The 16,948-nt window shown below is 35.7% G+C and overlaps 1 protein-coding gene across 1 annotated transcript; it reads left to right on the top strand.

Moving 5' to 3' along the window:
- Positions 1-2,421: 2,421 nt before the first annotated feature.
- On the top strand, positions 2,422-16,736 carry RBP2 (retinol binding protein 2). Its single transcript, XM_026701120.2, has 4 exons — positions 2,422-2,494; positions 6,047-6,225; positions 11,812-11,913; positions 16,683-16,736. The coding sequence occupies exons 1-4, from the start codon at positions 2,422-2,424 to the stop codon at positions 16,734-16,736; spliced, it is 408 nt and encodes a 135-aa protein (XP_026556905.1).
- Positions 16,737-16,948: the final 212 nt, after the last annotated feature.

Below are 16,948 nucleotides of genomic sequence, written 5' to 3'. Positions count from 1 at the left end.
AGATATCAAGATTGCTTCAGAAATTACACTTTACATTTCCTTGAGTTTCAGAGAGCAATACTATCACCCTTACACTACAGCCAACATAAGGTTCACTTAAATTATTCATGCTCTGTGATTCACTTTTACATTTACATTTGATTATAGTTATGTTAATTAAATATAATTAATATGCATCATTTTTGAGATACTCTGAGAACTATACTCAAGGTTCCTACAGCAAAGACTCAGTTTATTACTTCTACCTTAAAACCACCATTTGTCAAATTATGTGGGAAATTACAATGGCATTCTCACATTTTTATCTATCATAGCAGGAACAATAGAGTTATCCAAATCCCTTAAAGAAAACCAAGTTGTGCTCATTGATCCCACTACATCTGGAACTGATATAGGTAATCCTCAACTTACGACCACCATTGAGCCCAAAATTCCTGTTGCTAAGTGAAACCTTTGTTAAGTGAGTTTTGCCCCATTTTACAACTTTTCTTGCCAGAGTTGTTAAATGAATCACTGCAGTTGGTAAATTAGTGGTTTACATCAGTGCCCCCCAACCTTTTTTGAACCAGGGACCGGTTTCACAATTATTTATTCTTCCACGGACCGGTACCTGAGTAACATGAGACTCTACCGCCATCGGGACGGTTCTTTGTTCGAAGCCGCCCCCCCCTTCGACGAAACTAAGGCGCGAGCACCCAAACTCCACTTTCCAACTGAAAACCCGGAAGCACTTTCCAACCAAAAACCCAGAAGCATCCAAAAACCCAGAGGCGCCGTCAAAACAAGATGGCGGCGCCCAAGCTTTGCGGCCCAGTAAAAAATGATCCACGGACCGGGGAATCCCTGGTTTACATGGTTAAGTGAACCAGGCTTCCACATTGACTTTGCTTGTCAGAAGATCACAAAGGAGGATCATATGACACCCAGACATTGGAACCATCATAAATATGAGTCAGTTGCCAAGCATCTGAATTTTGATCATATGACTGTAGATGCTGCAATGGTCATAGTGTGAAAACACTCACTTTTCTCACTTTTTTTCAGTGACATTGTAACTTTGGATGGTCATTAAATGAACTGTTGTAAGGCAAGGACTGCCTGTACCATGAGGGAGGAAGCAGAATTGGACACATACGTTAAACAACTAATCTAATGTTTTAAACCATCAGGATATAGATTTTTTTCCTCACTATTCCTTAATATTACAGGGATCCTTTCTAGACTTTAATTCTGGCTAAATGAATAATTGAATATAAATATATTTATTAGGCATTTGGGGAGAGTATTCATAAAATACAGGGCTGTTGTTGTTTTTTAAAAAAATTAAAAAATTATCTATGCCACTATGCCCCTGAGTTGTAATGAACTCAGAGTGTCTAAAGAACATTATAAAACACAAGAAAACCCCTACCAAATCCAAATAAAGTTCCAATGAATTATACACAATACCAATAAATTAGTTAATAAAATCCAGTGCACAATCCTTCATCAAAGTCTATTAAAGATTGGTCTTCACTATCTTCTGGAAAGCTATCAGCAAAGAGCTTCTAGAAAGAGTCTATTCTAGACTATCAATGTTGTGATAGAAAAGAAGTTTTTCCTAGCTTCAGGGATCATCACTACATGAAATTGGAAAGCCAAAAGTAGCTTCTTCCAGGATAAACTCTTCAGATAGATCAATTGTAGTTGACATAGGCACCTGGAAGTATCTATGTGACAACCTAGGTAAAGCTTTATAAATTAAAACCAGCACTTCAACTATAAGATTGATAGAATATCCAGTGCTAAGTGTCCTAGTTGTAGCTGCTTGAAGAAATCCACATTAGGAGGAAGAAGCAGAAGGACAAAACAAAATTCCAGTGTGGTTATATTGTCACCTTGCAGTAGGCCTCCTACTTTTTGTATATCTGAAGCATCCAGAAGTACCTAAACAGCTATGCTCTAGTAATGCATTGAATGTTGGTGTACCCATCTCAAGTAGAATAGGATTATTGGGAAAAAATTTCAAACTGAACTGAATCAGCTAGATAGCACACCTAGTAAAATTCAAACAGAAGTTGAGGGTCTTAGACATATTTAAAAACAAAGCTACCAATTTAGACTTGATAATTTGCCATGATGGAATACATATTTCAACCATATGCTTTCATAAAAAATATTCTATTGTCCTTTTTCTTAACATTTTACAAAGGTCATTGCAACATCATTTTCCTTCTCACACCTAGTTCTCCTTTTAACTTTAATAATGAACATAAAGTTCTGCTTAGATTATCTCGGTGACCCTTAGACTTTATTATATTGGAAACCATAAACTACATCCAAAGAACTATAAAAAGGATAGAATTACAGTTCATTCTTTTTGGAAAACACCATTTCATATTCCATAGCTAAACTATCCTTGAATTTAATCACCTAGCAGCAATGCCAGCCGATTACAATGGAACGTGGGAAATGGTATTAAATGAAAACTTTGAAGGTTATATGATTGCTTTAGGTAAGTATAAACTTAATTCCAATGATGAAGTTCAAATGATGAAGATTTGTCTAACTTTCTGATAATAGCAGGAATCTGGCTCTGAAAATATAACATGGAGCAACATTTCCTATCTATGTTTCAAAAGTACATTAAGCTCCAACACAAATTAGGGAGCATTAAAATGTTCAGTAAAACATATTCTACTAGTATTTAAGATTAGTGAGACTATGATTGCAATGCCTTGGACAGAAATGGGATAATAATTCTCCCCAATAGCATATACTTTTAAGAATATATGTTGAGAAGAGATCTCTATCCCAGATCTATCTCAGGTATAGCAATCATAGGATTGTACAAGTAGTACATTGACATCTGGATCTTAAATCTTATAATATTTTCAATAGTATCAGTACAACTAAGCAGTTAGACATTGCATTATGCCCTGTATGCTCTCATACAACACATCTAATCTTTAATTGAGTAATCTAGAGATTATGGTTGCCAGATTTTAAAAAGAAAAAAGGAAATCAGTAACATTACTGTATGGTAGAGTTGTTCTTATTCATTTCACTTTCTACCTAATAATCAATTGCATATATAAACTCTGATTTACTGTAATGGCAGCTGGATACTAAGGGACATCAAACCAACAGACGAAAATTACTGTTAGCATTGAACAGATGGTTAACAAAACTAGTCAACTGTTAGGAGTTCCTAAACTAAATATGAGCTCTAATTCTCAGGCTACCTGTTCTAAAGAGAGCTGAGTTTCAAATGTACAACTCCTGCAGATAGTGCCAGTCATCAGTGGGGCAATCATTTTGGAAAGATTCTCTTTTTATTATACATGTCTATGCTCATATTTTTCCCTCTGAACAGTAACTAGGCAATGATATATTAGTATTACATTGTCACTTTATTAATGGTTTCTGGGACAGGTTTCTTCTTATATATAATTACATTAATTGCAATATAATATGCAATATAATAAGTATACTAGTATAACTATCAGTGTCAATATTTTCAATATTTTATCATATTTATGTATGCCCTTTTTACTTTCACAAGAAAGTAAAAAAGAATATAACATAACTGCATCAGAATAGGAAATCTGAGGGGTGGGATTAAATTAAATGAAAATATTTACTGTGTTTAAGAAGGGATAATTTTTTTGTTCAGATTTTCCTAACTAAAGACAATACCAATAAATTCAATAAAAGATTGCAAACTGTATTCATATTTTATAAGAATAATAATGTAATATTTCACAGGGTAAGTTAAAGGATGGTAAAATAAGATATCTGTGTAAATCTCTCTCTCTCTCTGTGTGCGTGTATGTATGTATGTGTGTCTATGTGCCTGTGTGTATGTAAGTATATGTTTATTTATATTTAAGTTCCACTAAATTGTTTCTTGGGTAGGATTGCACTATATCTCTCTTGAGGAAACTGGCTAGATATTTTAGCTGCAAAATATTATCCACTTTGCAAAAACATTCAATTTTATCTATCAAATATTTTAAGAGTTCACTGGCATCTGCAAGAAGAATCAAAATGAGCAAGATGCAGATGCATCATGATTCAGGTTCCACCTCTTTAATACCTCTCACACATGAACAAATGGTCTAGGGCTTACATCACAACACTGCATTTGCTTTGCAATCTTATTCAATCAGTAGCAATCGCTAGAGGGGTAAATGGATAATAAATGACACAGCTCTCCATCTTTGAGCTTTTGGCTGATGGAGCTTTTGGCTGACAGAGTTCAAGGACATGCTTACAACAATCTTGTTTGACTGCTATTCCCACTGATGAATTTGTTTAGATCATCACAAGCATCTTTTACTGAAATATGACAAGAAAGAAATCAGTCCAGTTTATTCTTTCTTGTATTTGATCCTTTGCACACCATTGCTCTCCAAATATCCTATTCTAATCATAATAGCAATAGCAGTTAAATTTCTATACCGCTTCAGAGTTCTCTCTAAGTGGTTTACAGAGTCCGCATATTGCCCCCAAAACCTTGGGTCCTCATTTTACCAACCTCGAAAGGATAGAAGGCTGAGTTAAACTTGAGCTGGTGAGACTCGAACTGCCGAACTGCAGAAGCAGCCAGGAGTACTGCATTTTAACCACTGTGCCACCATGGCTCATGATCAAAATAAAGTGATAAAGCCATTACATAATGAAAGGCAATGATGGTTAAGCTACAAACCACTAATGCTTTCCACCCATTTCTTCACAGCAAGCTCTGAACATAATAAGATGAGACAGCCAGTTTTGTCTCACGGTTATGGCACCAGGCTAAAAAGCAGAACACCATGACTTCCAGTGCTGTCTTTGCCAGGAAAATTAGCTGGGTGACCTTGCACCAGTCACTCTTTCTCAGCTCAACTCACTTCAAAGGATTATTGTTGTGGGGAAAATAGGAGGAGGAGGGGTGTTGGCTATGTTCATCACCTTGAGTTATTTGTAAAAATAATAAACATGGGATAGAAATAAACAAATAAATATAATATAATATGTGTTTCAATCTTCTGTTACCTAGATGAAGATTGGTTCCTTTTCAAACTTTGACAATTCTCTCTTTCCACCCAAGTGATTATAACATTCAAATACAAAGTAGATTAAGGTAGAAAAATACCAATAGAAAGGAGTTCTCCAGGCACAAAAGGACACTGAAGCTCTCTCATGTGGCTTTAATTTCTGAGTTTCAGTCATTTAGTGGCCTGCTAAACAATAATAAAACCTAACTGCCTTTGATTGAGCATAATGTGTGATTTGAGCATGTGGTTTATTATTCAGTACATGTGTGAACTGCTTACAAATGTATTTAAACCCTTATTGTACTGTAATTAACTTTAGAATTTGCCACAATGAAATTTAGTAGTTATGAGATTCTGCCAAGAGATCTGCCAAGAACTTGACTGGTTTGGAAAAAAAAAAGCTTGGCATGCAATAGGTTCTGGTGTGAAGAACTGACCATAAGACTGAGTGTACAAGCCAGGAAAACAGTAATAGTTAGAGAACTAGAGTAGTACAAGGAATTGTCTGATTGACAAAGAACTTTGCATTCAGAATCCTATTGATAATTGCAGATAACTGTATCACATCAGCACATTATTAACATTTGTACAAGTCTATAAACGTTGCCTTAAATAATGAGATATTCTTCTGATGAAAAATATGCATAAATGTATGTATGTGTAAGTATACATCACCTTTTAGGACACAGTCTTGTATGAGTTTTCCTAGAACATCACTCCCACTGTTTTCAATGGGAAATACTTCCAGATCCTTATGTGGAGGTCTGCTATCTTGAGATAAATTCCTACTCAAAAATGGGAAGACATGGAAATTTAACAAGGGATTTTTTTGATGCATAGACCATTTCAATATAACTTATTAAAAATCAGTTCATAGTATAGAAGAGATTCACATTCTCCTTAGAAAGCCAAGAAGTCTTATTGGGCATCTGCATAACCTCACAAACATTCAAATATTCTTACATTTAGAAACTGAATTTAATCAGGCACATTGTTAAAATGCATATCTCTTATTCTATCTGCAGGCATCGATTTTGCTACCCGTAAGATTGCAAACCATCTAAAACAAACAAAAGAATTTATTCAAGATGGAGACAATTTCAAGACAAAAACACTGAGCACTTTCAGAAACTATGAATTGAATTATACCATAGGAGTGGAATTTGAAGAGCACACTAAGGGGCTTGACAATCGAGTTGTGAAGGTAGAAAACCTATTATTTGTTTCCCATTTACACAGCAGTCAATATAAGCCCCTGACATTCAAGTAAACAAGTTGAAAGCAAATTAAAATGTTAAAGAAATGCTTATTTATAAAGAAGCTTAAATTTGCATTTCAGAAACTAGAGCTTTCTTAGTGCAACTATTTGTTCTATATGTAAATCATGACAATTTCTCAAGCAGATGACAACAAGGTAAAATTACTTTTTATTTGCTTTCAACTCTTCATGGTTCCAGGCTGTTATATTTCCCTGGTTGACAGCCATGCTTCATAGTTTGGCACAGGGAAAAGCAGATTTCTGTTAGCCACAGTAGTCACTGCTATTTATTCTTCTAGGTTGCAGCACACAAAACATTTTACTTGTGGTCAGCAAAACTAGGTTAGAACCTATTGATTGTTCAAAGTCCCTTATCCAACTGGAAGCCTTTCAAGTCCATCTTGCTGTTATGATGCAAGATGGCCCTTCCTCACTATCCTGCAAACAAAAGCTTTCCAGTCTGTAAGCTGAACTGTCAGATCTGGAGAAGATAGAGAAACTAGGGAAACTTTTAATGTATATTACAAGGGCAATGTAGTCTTTTCTGTTGTCTTCCAATCAACAGCCAATCTGGCCTTGGGATGCTGCTCGGATTGTTGATGAGTTTCATAGAACATATTGGTCAGATGCCAGCAAATGTTTGTTTTATTGCTTCCACCCTGGATTGAATGAGATTGGGGTCTAAATTTCACTAATTCCAAGTTTCATAATGTGTAACTCTTTGCACCTGATTCTGATAGTGTGTCAGAGATGCCTAATGTAAATTGTGTCTTATGTGCCACTATATCAGATCTCCAGAACAGAACAGCAAACATTACAATCACCTAATTATTTTTTCCAAGGAGAATGGAGAGATTTGCTACTTATAGCCAACATCTTCCTTATCATCCATGACCTTTCTGTGCCCTAACATCACAGCATGCTCCTTATAACAAAGCCATCCTTTACCAGTCCTATTCAGGAGCACAAAACTGCCGCTTTGCTGAACTTTTAGCAACCTCAATTTTCTTTTTCTATCTCGGTCCTGTTATGTGACTACAGGAAGAAAAAGCACCTCATTTCTTTTATAATTCTCTCTGATTTCTTATCAGGGTGATTTCTGCCCAGCATTCCTATACCAACACACTGACACATTTTTTTTCCAGCAGAAGCAGGGATTAATTATTTTTAAGGCAGTCATTCTGTTTCTTTCTGAGAATCAATTTGATCTAGTGGTTAAGGGACCAGGCTAGAAATCAGCAGTGTGAGTTCTAGTCCCACTTTAGGCATGAAAACCAGCTGGGTGACTTTGGCACAGTCGCGCTCTCTCTCAGCTTACAACATCAGACTTGAGCAACAAGCCAGTCAGTTAGTTCCTGTCACAACCAGTGAATTAACATTTGTTTTATACTAAAACAAAATAGATCCTGTACTTTTGGGGGAAATGTTAGGAAGAAAAAAAATCTGCACTTTCTATTTTTTCAGGGTAGAGGTGTGGGATACTGCTTAAATACTCATAAATTAGATAGATGTTTTCTTGTATTAACCACTGTAATAAACATGGACAGGATAAGTAAAATGCAAAAACCAACTTAAATTGGGGGAGGGAAAAGGTTACCTCTCTTATCAAGACAAATGATATCTTAAGTTTTATTGCACCTTCTATCAGCTTCAGAAGTGGCTACAATCAAATACTGCTCAAGCAATACACTGGAAAGTATGGTGCATAACAAAAGTTTCAGACCACATGGCTAGATATTTTACCCCAAAGCAGGTTTCAAGAATATAGTTCCCAAGGATGAACAGCTTATAGTTGTGTTTCTCAACTAAGATGAGCAAAGGCCCGGAAACTAAAACGTATGAAGAACAGCTGCAGGATTTGGGTCTGGTTAGTTTGGGGAATAGAAGACAGGGGCAACATGATAGTATTCCAGTATTTGAGGGCTGCTATATTTAAAAAGCTGTCTAGCCCAATTCAGGTCTACAGATTTTTCAAAAATAGTAAGAAAAAGGTGAACAGAGGCTCTGAAAATATCCACCAATATTAATAAAATAGTAGATTTGATGAGCAGCAACAGAATAAAAATGTTTTTGATTTTGAAAAAAAATTCTGCATCTTTGCATGTAGAATGTAGAATGTAGAATACTTTATTGGCCAAGTGTGATTGGACACACAAGGAATTTCTCTTGGTGTAAATATTCTCAGTATACATAAAGAAAAGGTACATTCGTTAAGAGTCAAGAATCATAACATACAACGCTTAATGATAGTCATAGGGTACAATCAACAATCAAATCATACTAGGAAATAGTCAATATAAATCATAAGGATACAAGCAACAAAGTTACAGTCCTACAATCACAAGTGGGAGGGGATGGGTGATAAGGAGTGATGAAAAGATTAACAGTAATAGTAGTGTACACTTTGTAAATAGTTGAACAGTGTTGACGGAATTATGTGTTTAGCAGAGTGATGGCTTTTGGGAAAAAACTGTTCTTGTGTCTAGTTGTTCTGATGTGCAGTGCTCTATAGCGTCATTTTGAGGGAAGGAGTTGAAACAGTTTATGTCCGGGATGTGAGGGGTCTGTAAATATTTTCACAGCCCTCTTTTTGACTTGTGCAGTATACAGGTCCTCAGCTGAAGGCAGATGGGTAGTAATTGTTTTTTCTGCAGTCCTAATTATCCTGTGAAGTCTGTGTCTGTCCTGCTGGGTTGCAGAACCAAACCAGACAGTTATAGAGGTTCAAATGATAGACTCAATAATTCCACTGTAGAACTAGATCAGCAGCTCCTTGGGCAGTTTGAGCTTTCTGAGTCAGCGCAGAAAGAACATTCTTTGTTGTGCTTTTTTGATGATGTTTTTGATGTTAGGTGTCCATTTTAGGTCATGTGGTATAGTAGAACCTAGAAATTTGAAGGTCTCTACTGTTGATACTGTGTTGTCTAATATTGTAAAAGGTGGTAGTATGGGAGGGTTTCTTCTAAAGTCTACCACCATTTCTACGGTTTTGAGTGTGTTCAGTTCCAGATTGTTCCAGTTATACCATGAGGCAAGTTGTATAACCTCTTGTCTGTATGCAGATTCATCGTTGCCTCGAATGAGACCAATCACTGTTGTGTCATCAGCAAACTTCAGTATTTTAACAGACAGATCGTTTGAGATGCAGTCATTGGTATATAGGGAGAAGAGAAGTGGAGATAGCACACAGTCTTGTGAGGGGCCCTGTGCTGATTGTACAGGTATCAGATGTGATTCCGCCTAGTTTCACCTACTGCTTCCTGTCTGTTAGGAAGCTTATGATCCACTTACAAGTGTGTTCAGGTACCGCTAGTTGGTTTAATTTACTTAGAAGAGTGTCTGGAATGATGGTATTGAATGCTGAACTGAAGTCTACAAAGAGGACCCTTGCACAGGTATTTGGAGATTCAAGGTGTTGTAGGATGTAATGCAGAGCCATGTTAACAGCATCACCTGTTGATCTATTTGCTCTGTATGCAAACTGCATGGGATCTAACAGCGGATCCATGATGGTTTTCAGGTGGGACAGCACAAGCCTTTCAAAGATTTTCATAACTACAGATGTTAGAGCAACTGGTCTGTAGTCATTCAGTTCCTTGATGGAGGACTTCTTTAGCACTGGGATGATGGTAGAGCATTTGAAGCAGGAAGAAACTTAGTGCATATCTAGTGATCTATTGAAGATTCAGGTGAAGATGGGGGCCAATTGGTCAGCACAGACTTTTAAGCAAGAAGGAGTTATCTTGTCTGGCCCTGGTGCTTTTCCTGGCTTTTGTCCATGAAATAGATCTTGCACTTCTTTTTCTGTGATCACCAGAGGTTGTGAACCCAATGGATTGGGGTCAGTTGTAGGAGGCTTGGCTGTTGTTGGTGTGTTTGAGATGTGGGTTGTGGAGATAGGTGGCTGTAGTTTCTTTTCAAACCTGCAGTAAAACACATTCAGGTCATCTGCTAGTTGTTGATTTCCTTCTGCCTGGGAAGGAGGTTTGCTGAAGCCAGTGATGTTTTTAAGAGTTTTCCACATGTTTGCTGGTTCATTTGTTGAGAACTGATTCCTCAACTTTTCAGAGTAGCTTCTTTTTGCTGCTCTGATCTCTCTTGTTAATTTGTTTCTGGCCTGGTTGTATAGCATTCTGTCACCTTTTCTGTAGGCTTCCTCTTTGGAACAACGTAGCTGCTTAAGTTTAGCTGTGAACCAAGGTCTCCTAAAATGATGGGAAGGGAACCTGGGTGTTTGGCTTCAGTTTGATCAGCAAGAGTTCGTAATACCTTGTTTACACCGGATTGTGGAGGAACATACACAGCTATTAGGAGAAATGAGGAGAACTCACATGGAGAGTAAAATGGCTTGCAGTTGATGTGTAAAGACTCTAAGTTTTCATCACAAAACTTATATATTATAGTTATATCCTGAGACCAACTGTTGATATATAAAACATAATCCTCCATCCTTTGTTTTACCTGATGTCTCTTCAATTCTGTCTGATCTAAATGTTGTTATTAGTACACTGAAATTCACCTTGCAAAAGCTTTCTTGCCTGTTCAGGAACTCCCATGTGCTACTTTTGCTATTCATACATGAATATGATTTGAATTATTTTTCTGCTGTTATTCTTCGCTTTGGCAGAGTGAAGGGCTGCTAGGATTGTTAACTTCTCTGTCATTCTGATGCTTTCCTAGCTACTATGCTTTCCAGACTGAAAATACCCAAAATACTTTCCTTGCAGTCTGATGGATGTATGGAAATCCTGGGATGTTGTATATCACTGCAAAAATGATTGCAAAATGTTACATGGACATTCACACACAACCTCTTCATAATAAAATAAGTACAAAAACACCCACGTACCTCCAGATTCCACTGAAATGCCTTTCTCTTTGAAAAAAGAATATAGCGCATTGAAAATAAAAAATATTTTGCACTGCATAAGGCATTACATAAACAAGGAGAGCAGGCTTTCATAGGTTAACTATCCTAGTAATTTGATCTGTAACCTTTCCTCAATAAATTTTCAGTTGTTTTTATGCTGTACTATGTCTCTAATAAATAGCTACTTTATTTGCGACATTGTAAAACAACTGGAAGATTTAATCAATTGGTGTGTCACTTTTATACAAAATAATTTAATTTATTCTACTGTGAACACCACCCTAATTTCTTTACTGAAATAGAAATATGTGTGTGGATGTTGCATTAGTTTAAATAAAGCATGACTTTTCTATTGGAGATTAGTTACTCCGCTCTTAAAGCAGAACCATATTTCATATTGGTTTTCTTTTCTAGGGAACACTTCCATCATAAGTAAATTTGTGTAATTTGTTTCTATGGTTATTTCATGAATCAGGATGAAGAGCTGGGAACATAAATGACAATCTTGGTTTGCAACCAGAATTTGAGATTTTGCAGGGGATGGCTGTATTTCTCTCCACCCTTTTTCTTTTTCTCTTGATATGTTCCCTTGCATTTAATTCCAGCTTGGAATATTTCAAATGTCTAGAATATTGCTTAATGCTATTTTTTAATCCTTGAAGACAACAGTGACTTGGGATGGTGACAAACTTGTCTGTGTCCAGAAAGGTGAAAAAAACAATAGAGGCTGGAAACATTGGATTGAAGGAGATAAACTGCATCTGGTAAGAACCAAATATGTTGATTTTGTATAATTAAAAATTGTTTCACATTAACTCACTTTTATAAAGTTTTTTTAAAGGATCAAGTATATGTACATGCAGTGGTGGGATTCAAATAATTTAACATCCAGTTCCCTACCCTAATTATTTCTTCCAATAACCAGTTCACCAAACTGGTCAGAAAGTTAACAACCGGGTTCTCCCAAAATGATGTGAACTGGCTGAATCCCACCACTGTGTTTATGTACATGTGTACATGCACACATATATACACGCTGTCTTGTTCTGAAAATGCTTGGATGTTTATTTTGGATCTGTTATGCTCCAATTTTAGCACTACATATCAGACAAAGTATGAATCAGCAGTATGTGAAGTTGCAAACTTCACATGAAGTTGCAATTGCATTATGCACAACAGTTTTCCTTTTGAAGATGTCACAAGAGCAGCAACAGGATAGATATTTAGATTGCTTGTCTGGAGAGAATGATGGATAACAGGATTACTGATTCAGCCCCAAACTGTATCTGTTATAAAGATGAAATGTGACAACCTCATATATTTATTTATTGTTATATTTGAGTTCTAAATTTGATATATACATTTATTTTATTTATATATCAAATTTAGAAATCACCCATCTCCTTCACAGGAGCTACCTGGAATAGGAATATTACATAAATGACTTGTTTACATGGATATGTCTTTATTTAATAGATTTATTAAGTGCTTTTCAAGAAAATGCAAGCCATTGTTTTACTTCCAGTAAGAGCTAAATGGCTAATAGAATTCCTAACAAAACCAGGAAAAAATACTCCAATAAAAGAATTAAAAACTCAGATTATTTTGAAAGTTGTGGTCCTTTCCATAAATACTGAGGTGAATTTGATTCCATCACTGGGATGCTCATCTGCAGGGGCTTATCCTGTTTCCCCTATGTTTTATGAACCAGGGTCATGTGGGAGAAAGCAGTCTTTTATTCCCTTATAAGTTAGGGATTCACTGCCTTAAACTGTGTCCCAAAAATAACTACATGTAAATAAATAAGGCTAGAGCAGGGCTGTCAAATTCCTGGCCCACAATTGGATGTGTCACGAGCTTGCCATGCCCATGCCCAGTTTACCAAAGGGCGAAAAAGTCCTGATATATCACGTGATGCCACCATGACAACTTGAGTTTGACACTCCTAGGCTAGAGCAAACAGTCTGATAAACATTCATTGGTCTACTCTGAATTTCAAGGAATCTCTCCTTATCCAGGATTAAAGAGTGAGACTCCTTTTCATGCTAAGAAGAAATAAAATTGGTTCTATTTGGAGGAATGATGGGGGATGAACTATAAACATATAAAAGCACTTTTGTTTCAAGTTTTACTATGAGATAGCCTGCAGATTATGTCAATCATAAAAAAAACAGCATTGAAGGCAGTGAGGCCATTATAGTGAATAACAAATTCCATTTATTTAAAGAAGGAATTCAATCTCAGAATACCCTTTCAAGTGTACCTATGGGTTTTTAATGGTACTTCTTTTATGTTGAAAAGTCCCTCTAGATAAGGAGATCTTTTTAAGGCAGGCAAATATGAGGCAAGATGGCAGAGCTGGGATTTGCCAATCTTTTCCACAATCAGAAATGATATGAAAGTGTGCATACCCTTCACACAATGAACTATACTATCGTTTCCTTATACTGTCTCAGCTCCATTAGTCTGCAAATTAACAAACTTTGTACTTATTTGAACACTTAGAAATGAATGTTTGATGGTCTTGCTTCTGTTTTCATTTAATAGCCCACAAGCAATTCCAGGTAGTAGTTAAAATTAAGAAAATGCTGATCAAAACCCTACCATTATTTATTAAGGAAAGTATTGGGTATAGGATATCCTAGCAATAGAATCTGCTGCAACTGATTAGAACAATCAGTTGACTTAAGCTGGCTGGAATTTATTCCTGGACACAATCTCAATGTTCCTTACTGAGGTTATACAATTGCAACAGTTGCACATTTTGGTTAATTAAAAACAAACATCTCAACAAAGATAGAAAAGATAGAAATGTGAAGTGGAATCGACTTTTTTGTCACAATATAATTTTCCAGTAATTGACAGAGATAATTATTTTCCTCAACTTCATTGTAAGCTATGGGGAATACAATTTAATACAAGAACCCTCTTCTGTAGGCTGCACAGAAAATTGAAAGATTGAAAAAATGGAGTAGAATAATCACCAGGCATTCAACATTTTATCTTTAAAATGTATAATTTAGTGCTGTTGAAGAACATCTGAATTCATATACATAGAAAACTTGAATGGTGTAAAGTAAATTAAGCAATCACCAAAGTATGAGAAACAATATATGAGAGATTAAATACTAAAAATGTTCAAGTGAACAATCTCAAAAGTGAGGACTGGTGTAAACCCATTTCCACTGTATTTCTGCTAACTTGGACCTCTCCCAGAATCTTTCCCTCTCTAGCGCCCCCATGTAACCAGGCCAATCAAGGGAACATAAAATATGACTCACAGCCACCACTTTGCAAATCCTCCTGTCCTTTTGTTTCATGGCAAGGGGAACGAAGTGGGAAGCAGCAAAGTTATCAGGATGACTAAAACTGATGGGTCTTGATTTTATAGCTGGACGGAAAAATAAATGAATTATGGAATCTCTTAAGCAGAATTCTTGAAAGAAAGAGGACTTCCGGCAAACCCAAAGCAAACTCTAAGTTAGCAAGGCTGCAGAAATCCAGATGATGACTAAATAGCCTCAAAAGCTATAGGAAACTAAACTTTACTTCCAATTAGAGGCTGTCCGATTTTTGCAGCCTACATTCAATAACTTTATTCATTTTCTTCACTGAGATCAAGTTTGCTTAATGAGTTAGAAATTTTAAGTAATCATTTTTAAGCATTGTCAATACTCCAAACCACTTTTCTCAGAAGGTAAGGAAATTGTTTTCAGTAGAACACACTTCTAAATCAGTATGGTTAATATTGCAACTTAATGCATTAATGTTTGGTATTCTAAATTTAGATGCAAACATTGGCTTGCATAATTTCTAAGCAAAAAGAACATCTGAATATCCTGCTACCCTCTCCCAGTTCCATTATTCAGTCCTGCTTCAAAACCTATTAACAAGACTCACATTTTTCTACAATAGATATGACTATTTTAGTAAAATAATCATAAATCTAGAGATTCTACACACCTGGTTCTACTAACACAGATACCTTGGAAGACATATTGTGTTCTACAGAAGTTCTATTTGTTGGTCTGCATTTTGAGCGGGAGTTTTGTTTGTTCTTATTGGCTGAGCAGCCTGACAGTGAACTATAAAAGGGAGCTGCCAGACAGCATCAGCTGTTACCTGTCAGCTGGCCGATTCGTTACAATAAACATTGTTTCATTCTTCAATGCCTGCCTCAGCTCATTCTTAGAAAGAATATAATAACATAGTCCATAATTTCTGATCTCTTGAAAATTATATTGAAAAGGTAAATATGACTAAGCAGAGTGGAATTGTCAAGAAAATGGGAAGTATGATTTTCTAGTGCTGAAAAAGACAAAAAAAAATATCTTTCCATAGTTCTCAATTACTTTATTAAATTTATTGCCACAATTGGAAGTATTGATCATTAATTATCTTAAAACTTTTTACATAGTCCACAAATAAATATTAGGAACTAGGTAACAGACTTCCAGAAGATATGTGACTGGATAATTTGGGGAAAAAGAAACTACTTTAGATGATCTTTTAAAACTGGTTTACCAAGTAAGATCATGCTGAACCCTAATCAGTTTGGTAGGAATCCATCATGTAGGAATATACCACCCATATTTTAAAAAAACCAACTTTTATATTTCCTCTTCTGAATAATAATGCTTATAGTATCTCTTAAAGCATCACAAAATTCATATTGCTTCACGTGAACTGCAAAGCAACTGCAATTTTAAAAAAATAAAATTAAAAACAGAATTGTGTTTGGGAGTGATTTTTAAAATATTTCATCCCAGAATCATTAATTTCATTTTACAGATAGAGCAACACTAGACTAGATAATGGTTTATTTTACTGATATGACTGCAGAAACAAGAGCTGAAGAAAATCGGCTGCCCTCTTGCATCATTACTGTTCTATAGCATCTTCTCTTCATTTTTATTCTGCAAAGCCTTAAGAATCACTTAAGGAGTTAATAGCAAAGCTTAAGAGATTGCTACATAAAAAAAATGCTGTGTAAAAAATTGCTATGTAAAATAGATATCTATGGAGAAAGACCTTTCATGATAAAATATATCCCAGACCTGTCAATAATGCTACTGACCCACTTTGTAACACTTGCTATAACATTTCAAGCTAATCCACTTTCTCCAGACACACAGTGGCCTATTGGCTAAATACTATTGTACTCACCTTGTTACTTTTAAAGCCTTGCCTTTTCTCCTTTTGCAATTTCTTGTTGCTCCAGTAGTTTTAATACACTACAGTGTGTGGGCTAATAATAGACTATGAAATGTCCTACTGTTACAGAGCAATTTTCATACTTTTTCATTTTTATCCTTTTAAAAACTTAACTGAAGTGTCCAAATCTAATTACTGCAATCTGTAGTGCTTACTGTCGATTGGTTACATAAAATACATTGTTCTTTTCCATTTAATAGCCCAGCCTCACTGTTAATGTGGTGGCTGAGCTGTTTTTATCTTTGAGTTTAAGGGAAAGCCTGGGGTACAATAAGGGCAATGAAAAAAGTTGTGCTTACTAATGGTTTTTCTGTTGTAGGAATTGACTTGTGAAGACCAGGTGTGCCATCAAGTCTTCAAGAAGATAAAATAGACTGTTGAAACTGATGTAGCTGCCACATTTGTGTTTTCTCTCTTTAATGATAACTATAGGAATAAAAGTTTGATTTAATCAGTGATCCATGGCTCTGTTTGATTAGCAAATAAAGTCTAAAAACAATGTCAAACACTGTACACTTTACCAAAGATCTTTGCCTTCCAAATAGGAATTAAGCAAAAGTTTTGTTCTATTTCCCAAAACTTAGC

This window comes from Pseudonaja textilis, chromosome 4 (assembly GCF_049901715.1).
Source record: "Pseudonaja textilis isolate UNSWEBS1 chromosome 4, rPseTex1.2, whole genome shotgun sequence".
Lineage (NCBI taxonomy): Eukaryota > Metazoa > Chordata > Lepidosauria > Squamata > Elapidae > Pseudonaja > Pseudonaja textilis.
Note: the sequence above shows the minus strand (reverse complement) of the source record. Positions and strands in the feature narration are given on the sequence as shown.

What these genes read in the sequence shown, in the direction of transcription:
- RBP2 (XM_026701120.2), top strand. Translation starts at nt 2,422, where the DNA reads ATGCCAGCCGATTACAATGGAACGTGGGAAATGGTATTAAATGAAAAC. An exon ending in AGGTTATATGATTGCTTTAG is followed by an intron (nt 2,495 to 6,046) that starts GTAAGTATAAAC and finishes TTCTATCTGCAG; the next exon opens with GCATCGATTTTGCTACCCGT. An exon ending in AAGGAGATAAACTGCATCTG is followed by an intron (nt 11,914 to 16,682) that starts GTAAGAACCAAA and finishes TTTCTGTTGTAG; the next exon opens with GAATTGACTTGTGAAGACCA.